The sequence below is a fragment of the Microcaecilia unicolor genome, chromosome 12 (genome assembly GCF_901765095.1).
Source record: "Microcaecilia unicolor chromosome 12, aMicUni1.1, whole genome shotgun sequence".
Lineage (NCBI taxonomy): Eukaryota > Metazoa > Chordata > Amphibia > Gymnophiona > Siphonopidae > Microcaecilia > Microcaecilia unicolor.
Window position 1 is genome coordinate 75646774 of NC_044042.1, and position 22221 is coordinate 75668994.

Sequence of the window (22221 nt, forward strand, 5' to 3'; positions counted from 1 at the left end):
AAGAGACGGCTGAGGGGAGATATGATAGAAGTGTATAAAATAATGAGTGGAATGGATCGGGTGGATGTGAAGCGACTGTTCACGCTATCCAAAAATACTAGGACTAGAGGGCATGAGTTGAAGCTACAGTGTGGTAAATTTAAAACGAATCGGAGAAAATTTTTCTTCACCCAACGTGTAATTAGACTCTGGAATTCGTTGCCGGAGAACGTGGTACGGGCGGTTAGCTTGACGGAGTTTAAAAAGGGGTTAGATAGATTCCTAAAGGACAAGTCCATAGACCGCTATTAAATGGACTTGGAAAAATTCCGCATTTTTAGGTATAACTTGTCTGGAATGTTTTTACGTTTGGGGAGCGTGCCAGGTGCCCTTGACCTGGATTGGCCACTGTCGGTGACAGGATGCTGGGCTAGATGGACCTTTGGTCTTTCCCAGTATGGCACTACTTATGTACTTATGTACTTATCCTCTGGTTCCACATCTGTATAAATGTCATCACAAAATAGGCGACTTAAAAATACTGTCATAAAAGTCAGTTTTATGCCACCATTTCAGGTCATGGTGGCATAAAACAAAATTTGTTTGAATGCTGCTAAAAATCAGGTTTAGCCAAAAATCTTTGAATGATGAAGAATTTGGACGTCACCCATATTATGCACAACCCAGGAGCCATGGCTAAATAACTAAAATGTGGTGAGGACTTATTTTAATTTAGGCATCTCAAGGGCCTGTGCTACCGCAGGTAATAGATGCCTCAAACAAAGAGCCCAAAAGGCTTTCACTTTTCCATCACCATCCACAACAGCAAATGAATGAGGATTCCAAAAGCAAGAAAGGGGGATATGGAGAATTTAATTTGCGATGGCAGCAGTAAAGAGAAATCCACATTCACACCTATAAAAGTTTATATAAATGTTAAAATCAAAACTACCCAAGAGTCAATGACATCCACAACAAAATGGTAAGGAGCATTCCAAGGTTATTTAAAGACAAGTAGCCAGTTACCGCATCTTCTCCAGAAGCTTGGTACTATCATAATGGAGCGGCCTGCGAGCAGACAGGTATGATAATCTCATAAATAAAGCTGTAGGCTTAGAAAGCTAAACACTGACACTGAAATTCACAGTCTAATATCTTGAACATTTTAATAAGAATTTTAAAACTAAAAATAAAAAAAAAGTTTAAAACCAGAACCCTCTGTCCTGTGAGGGGAAGGCAGGTTTCACATTGCACTAGACTTCCTGATTTCAGTGTAGGAAGCCATGAAGTTCTAGCCCCATTTCTTAGAGGGGAGATGTAGAGCAGTGGAAGAGGTATTGGCCATTCACACCTCTCCTTAGTTCTTTTCAGCATGGAAGAAGTAGAGAAAGGAGAGGGAAGAACCCGATATGATTTTGGCCCAGAGAAATCCTGTTACACTCTTAAGATCTCCAGACAGTTGTTATAGCAGATGGCTATCCAGTCAGGTTGGGTAGAAGCCCACTGAACATTGTTGATTTCTCCTTCAGCTGTGTAGGCCAAGATAGGATCCTCAATGGCACGAGGCATTTGTTGAATGTCCCAGATGAGAGCTTGGTGGTCATCAGCTAAAACAGGTGAGAAACACAGTCACAATTAGAGTCTTAAAGATCAAGGGATTGCTTCTATCTCCGCCTGCCAGGACATGATTTTGTTTACCAGTTAAGAGCCAAACTACCAAATGTAATTTAGACATGAAGGGGAAAATGCCAGTTTAAGCATCATCTAATATAATAATTTGCTCCGCCAACATTCCAATGTCTCTCACTGGGATCGTAACCACCTGCTGATGTCACTCCTCCAACGTTCTCCGTCCCCCCTCGCTCCCAGTTCCATGGGACCCTGGAACTGGGAGGGAGGGACAGAAGGAGGGGGGACCGGGAGGTGGAGGGGGCAGGGGAGAGATGCTGCACATGGATGGATGGAGGGGGCAGGGCACAGAGGGCGTTGCCTGCATATGGATGAATGCAGGGGAGGGAGGGGACCCTGAAACTCGGAGGGAGGCAGGGAGGGGACGACCCTGGAACTCGGAGGGAGGGGGACAACAACCCTGTAATTCGGAGGGAGGGGGGGCAACCCTGGAACTCAGAGGGCGGGAGGGAGGGTGACCCTGGAACTGGGAGGGGGGGGGGCCCTGGCACACACTCTCATTCTCACACACAGTCTCTCTCTCACAGACACACTCGCACCCAGTCTCACTCTCTCTCTGTCACACACACACACTCGCACATTCACTCTCACTCTCTCTCTCACACAGTCACTCTCAAACACACTCTCTCAAACATACACACTCCGAGGAAAACCTTGCTAGCGCCTGTTTCATTTGTGTCAGAAACGGGCCTTTTTTACTAGTATGTTAATAATGGTCATACAAAGCAGGGACACACCTCAACTTCAGGCCGCTTTAATCAGGTTTATTCTAGTACTATTATTTTCCTGCGAAGAGAACTCAACTGAGAAAAACAGGTGAGGAAATTCCTCTTTTAAGGCCTATTTTCCCACTTTTGTCCCATACATTAGCCAGATATATGGCACTCTTGCTAAGGGCTCTTTCCACCGATTCTCTGATTAGTCATCAAATAAGTGCAGCATTTGGTTTTCTCCTCTAACAACTTTTAATGAATGCCAATAACAAATGAAACACACAAACGTGTAGACAGGATGATAAATTTTAAACTATTTAATTAGAAATAATCAACATTAGAAAAATGGGTATTAAAAATTCATATTAGGACTCAAAGTAAGGATTCTTGATTTTAAGCAATTACTGTATACTGTAATTGGTCACAGGGATGCAGTGGATGGTATCAACACACTACACATGGGACGCAGTAGAGGAGCTGAGGCTCCACCAGCCATCCATACTTACCTGCAGTGCAGATGTGACAGGACGAATGAGGGGCCCAGGCAATCCCATTCACACATGCTCTGTGGTTGTTTAGCCGTGCAACCGGAGTGCAGGGAACTCTGACATCCAGAATTACCACCTGTGCATACAAAGCAAAATTAGTGCAACATTTCACTCGGGCTTGGATCAGTATTCTTACCATTTCTCTTCTCTGGATCAGCCTGTCCCCTGACCTAAACACCTCATAGGAACCTTCCCTCTAATCATGTTCTTCTAGAAGTGGAGTGGGTTAGTGCAGCAGACTTTGATCCTGGGGAACTGGGTTTGATTCCCACTGCAGCTCCTTGTGACTCTGGGCACCTCACTTAACCCTCCATTGCCCCAGATACAAATAAGTACCACTTTGAATGTAGTTGCAAAAACCACAGAAAGGCGGTATATGAAGTCCCACTCCCTTTCCCTTAGAAGCTTCTTCTACTCTAGAAGGTGGAGAAAGGCCGCACTAAGACATTACTATAGAAAGCTATGAACTGAGCAGCTGCATCCCATACTCCCCTTGAGACATTTGGGATCCATCACCACTAAAACAACTAAGATTCCCTTTTTAGGCCCGCGTTTCACCATATATTTCTCTGCAGATCTCAAGACTGACTACATCAGTGCCAGATCTTTGGAAATATATATTGCAAGGATGTTGGTTCAACGTCCAAAGCAGCTGAATTCTTTGCTATCGGGATGCCTTACCTCCATTCCATCCATTGCCATTGTGGCGAGATAATTGGGATCCTGCTTGTTCCAGCACAGGCGGAGCAATGGGTGGTGCTGGGGGTCTTCATAAATGATGGTGCTGTGTTCTAAGTGACGAAGGTCAAACATCCTCACCGAGCCATCTGCACCAACAGAGGCAAACATATCCCTCCCTCCACCAGCACGGCTAAAAGCAATGTCATATACCTGCTCGGTGGGAGAAAGGAGGCGAATTAGAAGACAGATTCTTGGTGAGGAATGTCTGCAACACTGATCTATTTGAATAGCGTTTATTCTTTAATATAACCTCTAGCACCCCAGCTAAAGCAACTGGAAAATCAGCAGGACAAAGTCAACTGAGAAGCCCAACGATGAAGAAAAAAGTAAAGCTTTTAAAGCAACAGATACAGCAGAAAGTAAGCAAAAAAATACAGCATCCTGCTATCTCACCTCACAAAAGGCTGCTGAAGTTATTATACCTGTACAGCATAAAAAGTGGCAATATATCACACTCTCTTGCACCCTAACTTTAGAAGAAATCATGGAACTGGCATCATTCTGGCATAAATACTATACCCACATTAGACAGCTTTACCACAATGTACTGGAAACACACTTAATGCAGTCAAATATACGAGCGGTCTCATGTCACACCATAGCATCAGTACCTCATTAAGCTCCTTGTGACTCTGGGCAAGTCACTTAACCCTCCATTGCTCCTGGTACAAAATAAGTACCTGAATATACGTAAACCGCTTTGAATGTAGTTGCAAAAACCTCAGAAAGGTGGTATATCAAGTCCCATTTCCCTTTCCTGTGCTTGCCTGTATGAAGCCTTCTCATTGTGTCTTACGGGATCACTAACTCCTTAGTTGCTCCTGGTTTTGCCACCCTTATCTTCTGCCTTGACTCCTGCCCACATAACAGCCAATGTAAACTGGACTCCTTAGCAGCGGATCGCATTAAAGATGCACTCGGGGAGCAGGTAATGCTCCTTGGATGAGCTTCTTGGAGTTTTCCCCCTCCTCCGTCTACACTCGGGCTTATTACTTATTTGTTGCTTTCACTGCTGTTAGCTGCTTTGCTTTTCCCTTCATTTAGTACTTCAAACCAGCCCTTTATGGAGTCCGACTAGCAACACATTCCAGTGTTTAGACCTGCTGTCTACCTGCTCGTTGCTTAATCAATTGCTTTGTCACCCATTCCTCTATGCCTCTCCCCCTTTAGGCTCTCTACTGATCAGACTACCCAATTGCTGGGTTATATGCACTAAATCTTCCCTATTACATGATTTGTTGATGGAATCCTCAACTCACATTCTCGGCTTGATGGAAACTTGGCTCAAATCAGGTAAAGAACCTTATCTTTTTCAAAGTTTACCAACTGGCTTCCAATTTTTTCATAGGTTGCATTCTCGCAAGGGCAGAGGTTTGGCGCTTATCCTCCTTTCCGCATTCTCAGACATGGAAATCTCTTCCCCTTTTTCATATCCTGAACTACTTATTGTTCACATTTCTTCTCCTATCTCTCTCCACGTTTTGCTTACCTACTGCCCCCAGCTTCTGATTCGTCCTTCTGGGACTCTCTACATCAAACCTTAGGAGAGGCATCTATTTGCTTTTCCAACCTACTCATCATGAGCGATTTTAACAGTCACATTGATGTTCTCTCATCCCTCCATGATTTTTTTCTTTTCTGCAAGACTTAAACTTATACCAGCATATTAAGTTCCCTACTCATTCCACTGGTCACACCCTGGACTTGGTTATCACCAGGATCACCCCTTCCTTTTCTCTCAATAAATTTTTCCACTTTACCTCTGATATGGTCTGACCATTTCTTCAATTAATTTATTTTATCCTGACTTAAGTCCCCCCCCCCCCCCCCCCCCGCCCATGTTTCAAAATTATGTACTCACTCTAGTCTCAAGTCTCATTGTCTATCTGAATTAGACCCAGCCCACTGTCTGCCTCTTTTCTGATCCTTCCCAGTAGACCCTCCCTCCCCTTGGATTTGGGGACTCAGAGTTGGAATGTTTCTATCACTATAGGTCGTGACACTTTTGCTTCCATTCACAAGCTCTCTTCTTCCCCACGAGCTTTCTGTTCCTTGGTACTATCCTAATCTTCATCTCCTTAAGTGCAATTTGTGATGTGCCAAATGACTATGGTATAAATTTTGTTCTGAGAGTTCTCTCCAATTTTACAAATCCAAACTCCATGTCTAACTTTCATCTAAATTTGGCTAAGAAAGACTATTTCTCGAAATAGATTGTTTCCTCTAATAATTCTACAAAATGCCTATTATCGAATTATCAGCCAGACTACTAAGCCAATTACATCAAAAGCACTTTCTACAATGCCTTCTTCTGATGTCCTAGTCCTAGCATGTTTTATTTCAGCAAAAGAATAAACAAACAAGCATTCCCCATCTTCTTGGCTTAAATCTTCTAAGCAAGCCCCTCGATATTCAGCTGGTGGCTGTCATCATTTTTTTAAATGCTGATTGTCACCAGCTAAAGTATCCCTCGATATTCAATGCCAGGCCATGTCAGAGCACCAGCACTGAATATCCCCAGTTAGGCAACAGGAAGCTATTTAAGTGGGCAGGAGACTCTTTTGCCCACTTAAATCACTTTGAATACTGGCCTGAAGGTCTTCTTGATTTAGTACACACCATTATTCTTCACAATACATAAGTATTGCCATACTGGGAAAGACCAAAGGTACATCAAGCCCAGCATCCTGTTTCCAACAGTGGCCAATCCAGGTCACAAATACCTGGAAAGATCCCAAAAAAGTACAATACATTTTATACTGCTTATCCCAGAAATAGTGGATTTTCCCCAAGTCCATTTAATAATGGTCTATGGACTTTTCCTTTAGGAAGCCGTCCAAACCGTTTTTAAACTCCGCTAAGCTAACCGCCTTTACCACATTCTCTGGCAACGAATTCCAGCGTTTAATTACACGTTGAGTGAAGAAATATTTTCTCTGATTTGTTTTAAATGTACTACATTGTAGCTTCATCGCATGCCCCCTAGTCCTAGTATTTTTGGAAAGAGTAAACAGATGCTGCACATCTACCCGTTCAACTCCACTCAATATTTTATAGACCTCTATCATATCTCCCCTCAGCCGCCTTTTCTCCAAGCTGAAGAGCCCTAGCCGCTTTAGTCTTTCCTCATAGGGAAGTCGTCCCATCCCCTTTATCATTTTCGTTGCCCTTCTCTGCACCTTTTCTAATTCCACTATATCTTTTTTTGAGATGCGGCGACCAGAATTGAACACAATATTCGAGGTGCGGTCGCACCATGGAGCAATACAAAGGCATTATAACATCCTCATTTTTGTTTTCCATTCCTTTCCTAATAATACCTAACATTCTATTTGCTTTCTTAGCCGCAGCAGCACACTGAGCAGGTTTCAACGTATCATCAATGACGACACCTAGATCTCTTTTTTCTTGGTCCGTGACTCCTAACGTGGAACCTTGCATACCTTAGCTATAATTCGGGTTCCTCTTTCCCACATGCATCACTTTGCATTTGCTCACATTAAACGTCATCTGCCATTTAGACGCCCAGTCTCCCAGTCTCATAAGGTCCTCTTATAATTTTTCACAATCCTCCCGCAATTTAACAACTTTGAATAACTTTGTGTCATCAGCAAATTTAATTACCTCACTAGTTACTCCCATCTCTAGGTCATTTATAAATATGTTAAAAAGCAGCGGTCCCAGCACAGATCCCTGGGGAACCCCACTAACTACCCATCTCCATTGAGAATACTGACCATTTAACCCTACTCTCTGTTTTCTATCTTTTAACCAGTTTTTAATCCACAATAGAACACTACCTCCTATCCCATGACATCTGGCTCAGTTCCCTAACTTTGGAAACAGGCTTTAGTACATCCCATCTTAAAAACACAGTCTCTTGATCCCTCTAATCGCCCAAACATTTGCCCCGTGTCTAACCTTCGATTTTTTGTCCAAACTCACAGAAAAAGTAGTTTACACCCAATCTCTCTCTCATATTGAAAAAAAACTTTGGCTCTTCTTCCTTGCAAAGCTGGCTTTCACTAGCATCGCAACAGAGTGTTATTACCTCTTTACTTGGCAATCTTCACTCCACTCTTGACAAAAATGACATTGCACTTGTGGTGTCTTTAGACCTCTCTGCTGCTTTTGACCTTGTGAACCACTCTTTTCTATTATCTCATTCATTTCACATAGGTTTATCTGGTACAAGACAACTGGTTTTCTTCCTAATTGCTCTTTCAGGGTACATTTCAAATTCAGAGTCAAGTAATTCATCTTCTAACATGTGAAGTTCCCCAGAGTTCGGTTCTTTCACCATTGCTTTCCTAATATTTTTATTAGTCCCTTGCTACACTGATCCAGTCTTACAACAAAATGTTTTATATATGCAGATGACAATTTTTCCCATCTCCCCTCATAAAATTGATCTCCAACCCCTACAAGATTGTCTCTTTGCTTTTGCTCACGGTCTGCCTCTAACAAGGGCTTCTATCCCAACCCACCCATACTCCATTTCTATTTGGACTTCCTATTCTTCCCATAACTACTTTCTGGTATTTAGGAGTTTGGATTGATTTACAGTTATCCTTCAATAAACAAACTTTAGAGGTTATTAAATCCAACTTCTCTGTCTTCGGAACCCTGCACTTACATCATTTTCTTTTTAGACTTTGCTTCTCTTCACTCTGCACTGCATGCTTTTCTAACTCTCCGCTTAGATTATTGCAATTCTGAATATGCTGACTTTCAATCATCATGTATCAAGTGTCTTCAGACTCTCCAGAACTATGTAGCTAGATTTCTTTGTAGAGTGAATAAGCATGACTACATTTTTCCTTTTTGGTTCCTCTTCATTGGCTCCCTGTACATTTTCGAAAACTCTTTAAAGTTCTGTCACTCACTCAAAGTTTATTACTTGGGTATCCCTTTGTATCTATCAGCTTTGACTATTCCTTATACTCCCTCTCACAATCTATGCTCTTTGGACTCTGATTAGTACTACCCAACCCCAAGCAGACTCACCTTGAATCAACAAGGTGAGCTGGGTTTTATTTCTTATTCCTAAAAGCCTGAACGATCTGCCCACCAATATACAAAATTTAAGATTTTACTCAAGATTCACTTTTTTCCAGTGAGTTTTTGGGTTGTAGCAGGTGGGCGCTTCATGAATGGTGGGGTATCCTATTGCATGGTGATTAATTTGTATGCTTGAACAATTGACATTCTGTCCTATTTTTATTCTGACATTCCTTTCTTTTAATATTTTATTTTTAGTTTTGTACACCACATAGATCCACCAGTTTGGTATATGTGGTACAGCAAGTTTTAATAAACTATAAAGACAAAGGCTGGTATTATGCATAGGCCTGAAGAGGTAAAAAGATAATCACCTCTTTGTCGTGGGCAATAAGTTGGGTCTTCACATGGCCAGACACAAGATTCACTCTCCCAAGGACTTGTCCTGTCTCCAAGCCCCAGATGGTGCAGGTAGTGTCAATGCTAGAGGTTCCTGAAACAAAGCAAACAAAGTAAAGACAACGCTGCCAGGCCTTTATGGCTGCGGTGGTTACAATTTACTGTACAAATAAACATGACTTTTCTATGATTTCTGGGGATGTTCTCTGTAATTCAACAAAGAGTTGTGAGAAGCCAGTCATGCAGCTTATATATCCTATTTGTAATGGATAACTTCTCATGTGACACTGTCAAAAGTAACATGGTTTACAAGTTACACAGGAAAACAATCTTGGGCATCCCGGCACATTTTGGGGAGACAGTATATAAACTTTTATGAATAAAAATAATATTGTTGGCATGCATTCTATCAGTTGCCATTAACTTCTACTTGTCACAGAGTACGATCTAAATTCAAACTGAAACTTGGTCTTCCAAATTAGAAACCGTACTAGATACTTTTTGCTCTGACATATATTAAACTACAAACAAAAACATATTAAATTCCATGATTTAACACATCACTTTGTGAACACAAGCGAATAGTTACAAGGTTTGAGCAGAAAGTGAAGAAAGATGAAAACCAGCACTGTAATGCAGGAATATATAGAAGCCTTAAATATCTATATGGCTAAAGTAGAATTTAAGGTTAAATAAGATTATTTCTGCCGTGCAATGACCATGCAAAATATTTTCTGCAGGAAAACCCTGATCCACCACTGATGAATGGCAGATTTGAGTTGAGATGTCAACTACTTAAACAATAAAACTTGGACCTTCAACAATTCAAATTTAGCCCACTCTTTTCCTCAGTTGGAATGGTGTGAATGTGAAGACGTTGAATAATCTTGGAGTATTTTTTTCATCTATTTCTTAAGATCAACTTTTATTAATCACTAGCAGTTTATCTTCATCTACTAGTTGCAATAACCGTTGTCCAATCTGGATTCTTAAAATACTGAGAAAAAAATTTGTGATATCTTGCACTCTTTTGTAGATCAATCTTTGCAGGAAGGTTCGATGACAAAATATTTGAAAAATGTTACAAACTGTCTTGGTTTGAAGAGAAATATTGACAAATCTGATTTAAAAGGATATTGGCCAATTGGTAGCCTTCTATTCTTGGCTACATTACTTAGATCTATTGTCCACCCAAAATAAAAAAGGATATGTTGAACTTTTTGCATGAATTTCAATTTGGCTTATGTACCAGTTGTAAACACTGAGTCATTATTAGTTTCAAATGATCATTGGTTGGTGGCAGTGGAAAATCAAGCAACTATTCTGGCAGCATTTCTGGATATTGTAAAGAGGAGGTGGAACGGTCTAGGGGACAAGAAGAGAAAAGGAGAGAAAGAGACTACAACTCCCAACATGCACCAAAGGAACCCAGTTGTAGGAGAGGGTACGTGCATTCCCGAGAGTCACCAGAGGAGGGCTGCAGGGAAAGGAGTAAGACCGAGTCTCCAACCTGGTGGAGGAGGTGGTGGGACAAGTGGGCGGAGAAAGAAAAGATACAAAAGATCCTTAATGAAGAAAAGGGGAGGCAGCTGAGGGAAGGGCGGGGTGACGAGAATATGGACTGGGCTCCTGAAAAGGGGGGAGGAGGAGGCGGAGCCATGCCCTATGGAACTTACTGAACCTGAGAACGCCCAGGAAGAGCCGATGGACTTTTCAGCGCTGGCTCAGCGAAAGCCCGGGAGATAGCGGAGGCCAAAGTGGGTCAAAGCGGGAGGAGGTCAGGTGAGAGTGTGACTGACCAAGAGGGTGGGACCCTTGGCTTTGTTCCCGCGCAGAGCCAGAGAGAGAGAGAGAGAGAGAGGACTTGTTACTTGTTTGAAAAGCTAAAGAAGGACTGAGCTGCGGCTCATGGTTTTTTTGTTTTACAAGAGCCCCTTTACCTGTGAAGAGAGAACAGGCCTGAATCTAATGTGGGGTTGTTTTTTTTTGCTGCAACTCGCCAGGAGAGGGAGAGGGGGAAGCAGCTGAGAAATACGGGACTGTATTATTGATTTTTTTTTGTGGCAAATTTTCCTCTTTTAAGAGGTAGAGGGGAAGTAGCTGCTGAAGCCTGGGCTGTGTACCGCCCTGCTGGAAAAGAGTAAAAGTGTTGTAGGCTGGGACTTGAATAAAAGGCCAGGCCAAACGAGAGACTCTCTTCCTATCCACTGAAAAGTTTTCTTTGTGTTTTTTTCTGAATTGAACTGTACCTGAATTTGTTCGTGTTTTTTGGAGCTGCGACGGATGAGCTAAGGAGGAGCGAGCTTACAATTGGTGGCAGTGGTGGGATCTTCGAGGTTTTTTTTTACCTGTCGCTCGAGGAGGCCAGGATATACAAGGAAGAGAAGCCCGACGGAGGGGCCAACGCTGAGAAAAGCGCAGACCCAGCTTGGGTTCCGGTAAGCGGGGCCCAAATAGGGGAAATAGAGGGTTCCTAGGAAAAGGGAGAACTTAAGTGGTGAAATCGCACTTGGAGTTTTTGTCTTCTGCTTTCTGTTCCGCAGGAGTAGCTGTTCCAAAGCCAGGATGGACCCCAAAGAGATCTTCGCCTGGATGACTATGCAGTTCCAGAAACAGCAAGAATTGGCCGCGAAGATGGTGGAGGAGTCCTTGACGGCCGCCCGAGAGCAACAACAGCCGGTGTTGAATCTGCTCCAGGACTTTTTGCAGGGGGGGATCAGTACCCCAAGGGATTTTGGACCCGGAGGGACCGGACAGGGCCCAGGAGGAAGCGGTGCGGTAGGACCTTTATCCATGAACTCACTTACCTGGGGAAAGTTGTCTGAGCAGGATAATGTGGATGATTTCCTGACTGCATTTGAGAGGGTGGCGGCGGCCGCAGGATGGCCGCAAGAGCAGTGGGCCATGCGGATAGCGCCTTCCTTGTCCGGGGAGGCTCTGGCAGCCTTTAGAGACTTGGCGCCGGGGGATGCGGCCCACTATGGGCGGTTGAGAGAGGCCATTAAGGACCGATATGGACTAAGTACCCAGGCTTACAGGCGAAAGTTTCGGGCCACTAAATGGGAAAAAGGGGAAACCCCTAAAGCCATGGCCAATAAACTGATGGACTTAGTAAAAAGATGGTTGGAACCAGATCACCACACCATTGCAGAAATTCTTCAAGAACTGGTAGTGGAACAATTCCTGCAGGGCTTACCCAGGGAGATTAGGGCAGAGCTGATCAAAAGGGGCTGTAAGACGGTGGAGGGCGTGGTAGCTGGGTTGGAGTGTTACCTGGAAGCCCAACATTGGGGAGGACCCGACCAGGAGGGGGGGAAGTCCCGATCTCAAGAAGGCTGGGGGCCCACAGTTCCCGGCCTTAAGAATGACCCCCAGAAAGGGAAGGCCGGTACAAGTTGGGTTGGTAAAAGGCCAGTAGGTCCAGAAGGCCATAAAAAAAAAAAGCCACCTCTTACGAGGGAAAGGGGTGTTATGAGTGTGGGAAAATAGGGCACTTCAAGAAGGATTGCCCAGGTCGGGAGGGATGGATCTCCCAGGTTGCCCATGGGTTTAGGCCACGGTATACTGCCAAGATAGAGGTGGAGGGTTTACCTATTGTAGCCATGTTAGACTCTGGGGCAGACCAGTCCATGATATCGAGGAGCTTATGGGAGCAAATAAGGAAGAGGAGGACAGGAGGTAAGGATACCTATGAGGGAGCAGTGGCCATTCAGTGTATACATGGGGCCAGTACTCGTTATACCCTCCATAAAGTTAACTTAAAGGGGCCCACAGGAGAGATAGAGATAGCCATGGCTGTTCTGCCCAGGTTGCCCCAGGAGGTGATTTTAGGAAGAGACTGGCCTCCATTTACAGACTGTATGGAAAAAAAAAAGAGTGTTAGTAACTACCCGTGCTCAGGCGCAACGGGACCCCGAGGCGGAGGAAGAGGGAATAGGAGGTATTTTTCCGTTTCAGGGAGAGGTCTTAGGGGAGCCGGGGAAAGTGAGGAGGGTTAGAGCTTCGAAGAAAAGGGAGCAGAGGGGTAGACGGGGGGCATTGGAGCAGGTGCAAAAAGAAAGTTACCTGCCGGCTGCCCCTAAAGAATTGAAGGAGCAGTTTCCCCAGTTTCATAGGGAGCAGGCGGCTGACCCTACTTTAGAATATGCCTGGGAGAGGGCACGACAAGGGGAGGGTCTTGAGGCTCCGGGGTTCCTGGTAGAAGAGGACCTATTATACCGCAGGGTGCCAAATTGGGAGAACTCTGAAGGAGGGAGGCAGCTAGTAGTTCCCCAGGCTTTTCGGGCCCTAGTGGTAAGACTGGCTCATGACCATCCGTTGGGGGGGCATAAGGGCTCCCAGGCTACCCTGACTCAGATACTGGCGCGATTTTATTGGCCTGGAGTTTATGGGGAGGTGGAGAAGTATTGCAAGTCTTGCCCAAATTGCCAGAAGGTGACTGACCGGCTCCCACCTAAGGCACCTCTAAGGCCCCTGCCCAGGGTGGAACAACCAGTGAGGAGAATAGCAATGGATGTTATTGGACCGGTAACAAAATCGCAGAGAGGCTTCCTCTATGTTTTGGTGGTTATGGACATGGCCACTAGGTATCCCTGGGCCATACCGTTAAGGAGCATATCAGCAAAGGGCATTGCCAGGGAACTGATAAAAATCTTTTGTGAGGTAGGGTTCCCCCAAGAGGTTTTAACAGACAGGGGATCCAACTTCATGTCAGGCACCTTAAGGCAAGTATGGGAGGCTTTTGGGATACAGCATATTCGGACAGCGGCCTACCATCCTCAAACAAATGGATGGTGGAACGTTTATAGAACCTTAAAGGGGATGTTAAAAAAAGCGCTAGGCGAAGATAGGACAGGTTGGGACCAACTGTTACCCTTCGTGCTATATGCATACAGGGAGAAGGTGCAGGACTCATTAGGAGTTTCTCCTTACGAACTAATGTTTGGCCGGAGACCCAGGGGAATTTTAGATATATTGCAGGAACACTGGGTACCTCCGGAAACGCCCGGTCAGTCCGTGGTAGAGTATCTACAGGATCTGAGGGCCAGATTGGATAAGTTACAGGAATATTCCCAGGATAGGCTAGAACAGAGCCAACACTTACAAAAGGAATATTATGATAAAGGTACACGAGAGAGGGAGTTTGTAGCAGGAGATAGGGTCCTTATCCTAATCTCTGAGGATCCTCATAAGTTTGCCTCTAGGTGGAAGGGTCCCTGGGTGGTGAAGAGGAGGCTAGGGCTCCTCACGTATGAGGTGGCGAACGAGAAGGGTCGGGTCCAAACCTTCCATGTGAACCAGATGAAACTCTGGGTAGCAAGAGTAGGGTGGCAGACCGGGGTGGAGGAAAAGGAAGGAGAGGAGTTGGGACCGCAAATAAGTGAAATTTTCAAGCCCGGGGAACCAGGGATTAATCCCCGGTTGACCCAGACACAAAAAAAGGAAATAAGAAGGCTCCTGAAAGGGTTTGATGATGTGCTAACGGCATGTCCAGGAAATACTCACCTCATGGAGCACGACATTATAACAGAAAGGGGTAAAGTAGTGAGGCAAAAACCATATAGTCTTTCCCCATTGAAAAAGAGAGAGGTTATAAAACAGGTGCAGGAAATGTTAGATTTCGGGGTAATTGAAGAGTCAAATAGCCCCTGGTCAAGTCCAGTGGTGTTAGTGCCAAAACCTGAAGGGGAGTGGAGATTCTGCATTGATTTCCGCCAGCTTAACACCATTTCTCAGACAAGACGCATATCCTATGCCCTATGTTGAGGAGCTGGTGGACAGGCTAGGATCCGCTCAATATCTCACTACCCTGGACTTGACAAAAGGGTATTGGCAGATTCCTCTTACTCAAGGAGCTCAAGCTAAGACGGCTTTTAGCACTCCCATAGGCCTATATCAGTTTAAAAGATTGCCCTTAGGCCTGAATTCGGCGGCGGCGAGCTGTCAGAGGCTGCTGGACAGGGTTCTCCGACCACATCAGACCTACGCAGCAGCGTATATGGATGATGTGGTAATACATAGTGCGAGCTGGAATGACCATTTAAAACAGGTGGAGGCGGTTCTGCAGGCTTTTAGGAAGACAGGGCTTACCTTGAACCCAAAAAAATTTTATTTTGCTCAGTACCGGGTGAAGTATTTGGGGTATAATGTGGGCCGGGGAGAGGTGCGGCCCTTATTAAACAAGGTCCAGGGCATCCAGGAGTTTCCCCGACCCAACACAAAGAAACAATTGCGTAGATTTCTAGGGATGGTGGGGTATTACCGCAGGTTCATCCCTCATTTTTCCATCATAGCCGCCCCCCTAACTGACATGTTGCGAGGGAAGAATCCGGACCACTTGAGGTGGGGAGGGGAGGAGTTGAGGGCCTTTGAACAGATGCAGAGGGCCCTGTGCCAGGAACCTGTATTGAAGGCAGTGGATTTCGAGAAACCCTTTGTCCTTCAAACCGATGCTTCGGGGAGGGGGTTAGGAGACGTTATGTCCCAGGAGTATGATGGGGAGGAGCATCCGGTGCTTTATTTAAGCCGGAAGCTCCTTCCTCATGAGGATCATTACTCCACCATAGAAAAGGAGTGTTTGGCCATACGATGGGCAGTGCTAGAGTGTAGGGTCTATTTAGAAGGGAGAAAATTTAAGCTGGTAACAGACCATGCTCCATTGAAATGGCTGAATACGATGAAGAATAATAATGGGAGACTAATGCGATGGTACTTAGCTTTGCAGCCATTCCAATATTCAGTGGAGCACCGCCCAGGGCGATGTTTGGGAAATGTTGATGCCCTGTCCCGGGTAGATGAGGAGAGAGAGAAGAATGAGGAAGAAGGGGTGGGAGGAAGCTTAAGGGGGGGGGGGGGTATGTAAAGAGGAGGTGGAACGGTCTAGGGGACAAGAAGAGAAAAGGAGAGAGACTACAACTCCCAACATGCACCAAAGGAACCCAGTTGTAGGAGAGGGTACGTGCATTCCCGAGAGTCACCAGAGGAGGGCTGCAGGGAAAGGAGTAAGGCCGAGTCTCCAACCTGGTGGAGGAGGTGGTGGGACAAGTGGGCGGAGAAAGAAAAGATACAAAAGATCCTTAATGAAGAAAAGGGGAGGCAGCTGAGGGAAGGGCGGGGTGACGAGAATATGGACTGGGCTCCTGAAAAGGGGGAGGAGGAGGCGGAGCCATGCCCTATGGAACTTACTGAACCTGAGAACGCCCAGGAAGAGCCGATGGACTTTTCAGCGCTGGCTCAGCGAAAGCCCGGGAGATAGCGGAGGCCAAAGTGGGTCAAAGCGGGAGGAGGTCAGGTGAGAGTGTGACTGACCAAGAGGGTGGGACCCTTGGCTTTGTTCCCGCGCAGAGCCAGAGAGAGAGAGAGAGAGGACTTGTTACTTGTTTGAAAAGCTAAAGAAGGACTGAGCTGCGGCTCATGGTTTTTTTGTTTTACAAGAGCCCCTTTACCTGTGAAGAGAGAACAGGCCTGAAGCTAATGTGGGGTTGTTTTTTTTTGCTGCAACTCGCCAGGAGAGGGAGAGGGGGAAGCAGCTGAGAAATACGGGACTGTATTATTGATTTTTTTTTGTGGCAAATTTTCCTCTTTTAAGAGGTAGAGGGGAAGTAGCTGCTGAAGCCTGGGCTGTGTACCGCCCTGCTGGAAAAGAGTAAAAGTGTTGTAGGCTGGGACTTGAATAAAAGGCCAGGCCAAACGAGAGACTCTCTTCCTATCCACTGAAAAGTTTTCTTTGTATTTTTTTCTGAATTGAACTGTACCTGAATTTGTTCGTGTTTTTTGGAGCTGCGACGGATGAGCTAAGGAGGAGCGAGCTTACAATATATCAGCTGCTTCTGACTGTGCCTGTTCAGTCTTCTGGTATGGTTTGAATGCTCGAGGTATCATCTTGCATGCATTCAGTTGCGTCTGAAGCAATTTGATCATATCACTCCTGCACTTGTCTCTTTACACTGGTTCTCTGTGGATTTTAGAATCCAAAAAAAAATCTTGTTGGTGGTCTTAAGGTGAGGACTAATAAACTCTCACCTGTCACTGCAACAAGTCTACATCTTCACCAATCTGTTAGATCTTTGAGATCAGTGTCCTGTAATATTTTAGACGTTCCATCTTTTAAGTTGGTTTATTTGGATGAGTATAGGAACTCGCAGGACCAAAGCTTTAGAATTCCTTTAAAGGTAAGGGCAGTGAGGAGTCTGAATGATTTAAAAAAGGTTTTAAACACCGTACTGTTTCAGAAAGCATTTAATATTTCTTAAATTGAGTTACTGATTAGACTGTGCTGGTCTGGAGAATACTGTGATGCTGAGGGTCATTGATCAGGACTCTTTATTGAAAGCAGTTTGTTTTTATGCGAGTTTTGTTTTTGTATAATATTATGTTTGTTGTAACCCACTCAGAATTGTAGATGATGTGGGCTAGAAATTTTGGCAATAAGTAATTTAAGTATGAGCAAAACATACCACAAGCAGTAAAATAGGATTCAATTCAATGTCACTAGTTTTCGTTACAGCATGGGGTTTCATAAGGATCAGTTCTGTCAGCCACATTGTTTAACATTTATTTACAGCCTCTGTGTGATCTTATCAATCTAGGTTTCCATTTTTGTATTTATATTATTTGTTACATTTGTATCCCACATTGTCCCACCTATATTCCGGAAACAGGAAATGAGGGCGGGACCAGAGGCAGAGCTGAGACAGAAGGGAAGGCAGGCTGAAGAGCTGTGCCTGCTCGCCTTTTACTACTGCCGGTGGACCCAGAGGTAAGAACTTTTAAATTCAGGCCGGCACGCAGGAAGGCGAGGGGCAGACGGAGGAGAAGAGGGCGGGCAAAACAAACACATATCAGTGTTGTAGAGCACAATTTTCTCTTTCAGATGATACTGTTCACAAGCTGATTCAGGCAGACTCTTTTTTAATAATTGGCTTTGAACTTTGGTACATTTTACCATTTGCGCTGACAGTGCCAACTTTGAAGAGATCCTGCAGGGCGGTTATAGATTCTGGTTAGTTGCAAATCTGGCAGTATTATGTCCAGCACAAGCATAATGCTTGTTCAAAATTTCAAGTCTGTATCTTTGTTTGCATGGAAGTTGTTGCGGTCTGAATATTGGTCCAAATATGTTCCGATGAGTCGCGACCAATTTTGATGCACACTTTGAGTCAACTTGTTTGACTGGATTTTGCATCTATAATGTTAAAATGTATTTCATCGGAATTAGCATCAAAAACTGTACATGATTTGAATTTTTTAGCCATTCTTATAAACGTGTTTGGATTTTATTAGACCCCAAAAATGGCATTTTGGTCAATGTCGCGCTCATGGACTGACAACCTTTCAGAAAAGGGGGTCTAGATCTGCAACTATTGCAGTTAGAGACCTCAAATTTTGGAAAACTTCGTTTAACACCTGACTCATGCAACAGATAAAATTTGAACAAAATTGGAGACATGATGGTGGGAAGATTTAGACCACTTGGCATGGAATGACCCTATAACCTACTAACTAACCTCCCCAAAAGCTTCCTTATGGGAAGCGATGTGTCACATTAGCCTCTGGTGTCAGCAGCTTAATCTCACGAATGCATGTAAACATCCCCTCTCCCCGTTCCTGCTGCTGAAGTAATGAAGTCGGAACTACAATTTTAGGGTTATTCTGTGTCAAAAGATTTTTCTTCAGCTTTAACAATTGACTACTCATACCTAGGAGGTTAGGATCAACTTCATTCCAATCAAAGGATGTCAGCGGGGCACAAAAATCAGAGTTTTTATTATTATTAAGTAAACATTCCAGTCGGGTCTCTGTTTCCCCTACCTGAAAACACAAGAAATGTATAAGTGAGGTTATGTAATATCATCAGTTTCTAGGACATACACAAGTACACAATTCACTCCTCCTTCAAGGCCTGCCAAGGAAACTGTTCTTTATTTTACAATATCTAAGAGTGAATTAAAAAAAAAAAAAAAAAAGAACGTACTGATTAGAAATGTAGATAATTGGGAGAAAACAACATTTACTCTTCAATTTCAAACCAAACCAAACCAAACCATTATTACAAATATAGCCAATTCCAGAGTTCAACCTTGGATTATTGCAATTTACTTCTCACTGGTCTTCTACTCAGCCATCTCTCTCCTCTCCAGTCTGTCCAAAATTCTGCAGCACGACTTATTTTCCGCCAAAATCGTAATACCCACACTAGCCCACTCCTCAAGTCACTTCACTGGCTCCCTGTCCGCTTCCGCATACAGTTCAAACTTCTCATACTGACCTTTAAATGCATCCATTCTGCTGCCCCCATTACCTCTCCACTCTCATCTCTCCCTACATTCCTCCCCATGAACTCCACTCACTGGACAAATCTCTCGTCGTCCCCCTTCTCCTCCACTGCTAACTCCAGGCTACGTTCCTTTTCCCTCGCAGCACCTTATGCCTGGAATAGAATTCCTGAGCCTGTACGTCTAGCTCCATCTCTACCTGTTTTCAAATCTATGCTGAAAACCCACCTTTTCACTACTGCTTTTGGCTCTTAGCCTCTGCTCAATTGCCCTCCCCTTGTTCCTTCTCACCCAGTACTTCCCTCACCCTTAATTGTCTTGTCTGTCCAGTGGTGTGCTAGTAAATTTTTAACAACAGACTCTCTCCCCAGTCCACCTCTGGGCCCCCCCCCCCGTCCACCTCTGCGCCCTCTGTCTACCTCTGCACGCCCCCCCCCCCCCCCCCCCTCCAAATTGCAGAGCTGGCTATTCCCAGGGAGAGAGTTAGCTGGTAAAATTTTACCAACAGGCTCTCTCTCCGGGCATAGCCAGCCCTGCAATTTGGGTGGGAGGCGGGGGGCACACAACACATTTCTTTCCCCCCCCTACTCGTGCAGGCATGCTACACATACGCTTATTTATTCAATATCACAATTCTTCATGTACAGCCACAAAACAACCTTTTAGGGTGGATAGTGTTCACAATGAGCTCCTTCTATTACCGACCAGACCGAGGTAAGTTTTCTGTTTTCGCACAGTGTAAGTTATCACAAGAAAAAAATATAAGAAAACCAATATGGGCTGCATTAGGGGCTTATGGCCCATTTATGTTTAAACAAAAGAAATCTGCATGAAACAAAATATTTATTTTTATTTTGACTAATAAAACCACTTGCCCCTGAAACATGTTCAAAACAGAATAATCCATTTGTGTATCTACTACTACTACTATTTAGCATTTCTATAGCGCTACAAGGCTTACGCAGCGCTGCACAAACATAGAAGAAAGACAGTCCCTGCTCAAAGAGCTTACAATCTAATAGACAAAAAATAAATAAAGTACGCAAATCAAATCAATTAATGTGAACGGGAAGGAAGAGAGGAGGGTAGGTGGAGGCGAGTGGTTACAAGTGGTTACGAGTCAAAAGCAATGTTAAAGAGGTGGGCTTCTACAAAACAGATTAAGATCTGATTCCATGTGCCCCAATAAAAGGAGAGTTTAATTCTACCTCCATTTAATTTCAATATATATATTCCATCATCTTTATAACACCAGGCTTCCCAAGGTAGATTACAACAACAGTTAAGATGAACCCATCAGGAAACAGGATATCCTCACTGAAATTTGGCCATCTGTATTGTATACAGTGTATTTAATTATTATTTTTTTTTTAGTGTAGAAAATATGCACCAAATACAGAGTTTAAAATTGCTGTGTCTTTCAGCTATAATAATTTTTAAAGATGTTTTAGTGATATTCAATTGTTATTATCTTATGGGAAGCTTTCAAATAAGTTAAAAAGTTGTCCAATAAGTAAAAAAAAAACAAACAAACAAAAAAAAACTTTAGACTTCTACCTTTTAAGGCACTACTCCTATCCAACTGAAACAGCTTTAGACAAACAATAAAGAACGACAATGTGGATGCAGCAGCTCATAGGATTGCTTGCTTTGGGGTAGTGGAAACAGATTAACCAAATTGGCTTCCTTGCTTACCTTGGCGTCTCATCACTTCAAACCCTCATTGGTCCCGATGGTATCCTTTGCCTGCCGCGTCCTGCCTACGCGGAAACAGCAAGTTGAATCAGAGTAGGCGGGACGTGGCAGCAGAAGGACCCAGACGCCGGCATCCTGTCTTAACTACTGCCTGCTGCAGGTACGGTAACGGAATGGTTCGGTTCGGAGGATGGTGGCGGCGGCGGTGGGGTAAAGGTTGAGGGAGGGAGCGGAATCAGCGGATGTTGAACATCTTCAACGCATGGGGTGGGAAGGGCAACGATCTGTCCTCTCTGGCACCTGAATTCTCAGGAGGACAGTGGCGGGGCAGACAAGCTGAGGTTGGAGTCAGATGTATCTGTTTTTTACCATTTGCCTGTGTTTGGGCATGCGTGCCTCCAGCCTTCCGCTGCAAATAGTGGGGAAAAAAAAACCTTCACGTCCCGGCTGAGAGCACAACAACCGGCTCGCAAAATTGTTCAAAAATGAACAACCGGCTCTGCAGAGCCGGTGCAAGCCGGCTCCAGCACACCACTGTGTCCGTCTGTATTTTTAGATTGTAAGCTCTGTTGAGCAGGGATTGTCTCTCTGTGTCAGGTGTTCAGCGCTGCGTACGTCTGGTAGCGCTATATAATGCTAATAATAATAACAACCTCCAAGACACTGCAATCTAAATATCTGAACAGGTCTGAGATTTCATCAGTTGCAAACACCTTTTCCTAGTGTTGATGGTTCTTAACTTTTGCTATCTGTGAAATTAGAAACAATGTCTTTTGTAATCAGCATTATCTAGAATAGCAAAAGGAAAAGAAAACTCATTGTTTGTTTTTATATTCATTAATGTTTAATTGGCGTTACATTTCTTTGGGTATCTGGGGTAAAAGGTATTACTGTGTAGGGATGTTGGAGTACTTGGTGAAGAGGCTAGTGGAGGAAAAGGGAAGTTCTGGAAAATTAAAAAATATGAACAATTATATTGTTTGTTGTTTGAATGTATCTTTAATTGGTTAAAGAAAACTCATTTTCTAACTGCATGGGTTGGTTGTTTATTTGGTTTGGAGTTTTTAGGCTCAGGAAAAGAAATCATTTCCAAATTTCTGGTTTGGTTTTGGGCCATATCTTTAGTGCTGTCAGATGTCCTAGGACTGTTTTCAGTTGGTAAAGCTCGCTCTGTGCTTGGTA

At 44.1% G+C, this 22221-nt stretch overlaps 1 protein-coding gene across 1 annotated transcript in view; it reads right to left on the reverse strand.

Annotated features, from left to right (window-relative positions):
* Window positions 1-476: 476 nt before the first annotated feature.
* The window catches only part of DCAF7 (DDB1 and CUL4 associated factor 7), a 38417-nt gene continuing 16672 nt past the window's right edge, over window positions 477-22221 (reverse strand). The window contains exons 3-7 of the mRNA XM_030221784.1: window positions 18769-18880; window positions 9046-9164; window positions 3611-3820; window positions 2888-3005; window positions 477-1586 (exon numbers count right to left, since the gene is read on the reverse strand). Of these exons, the coding sequence (XP_030077644.1) occupies window positions 1414-1586; window positions 2888-3005; window positions 3611-3820; window positions 9046-9164; window positions 18769-18880 (732 nt within the window). The 3' untranslated portion in view covers window positions 477-1413. The remainder of the gene's footprint in view (window positions 1587-2887; window positions 3006-3610; window positions 3821-9045; window positions 9165-18768; window positions 18881-22221) is intronic.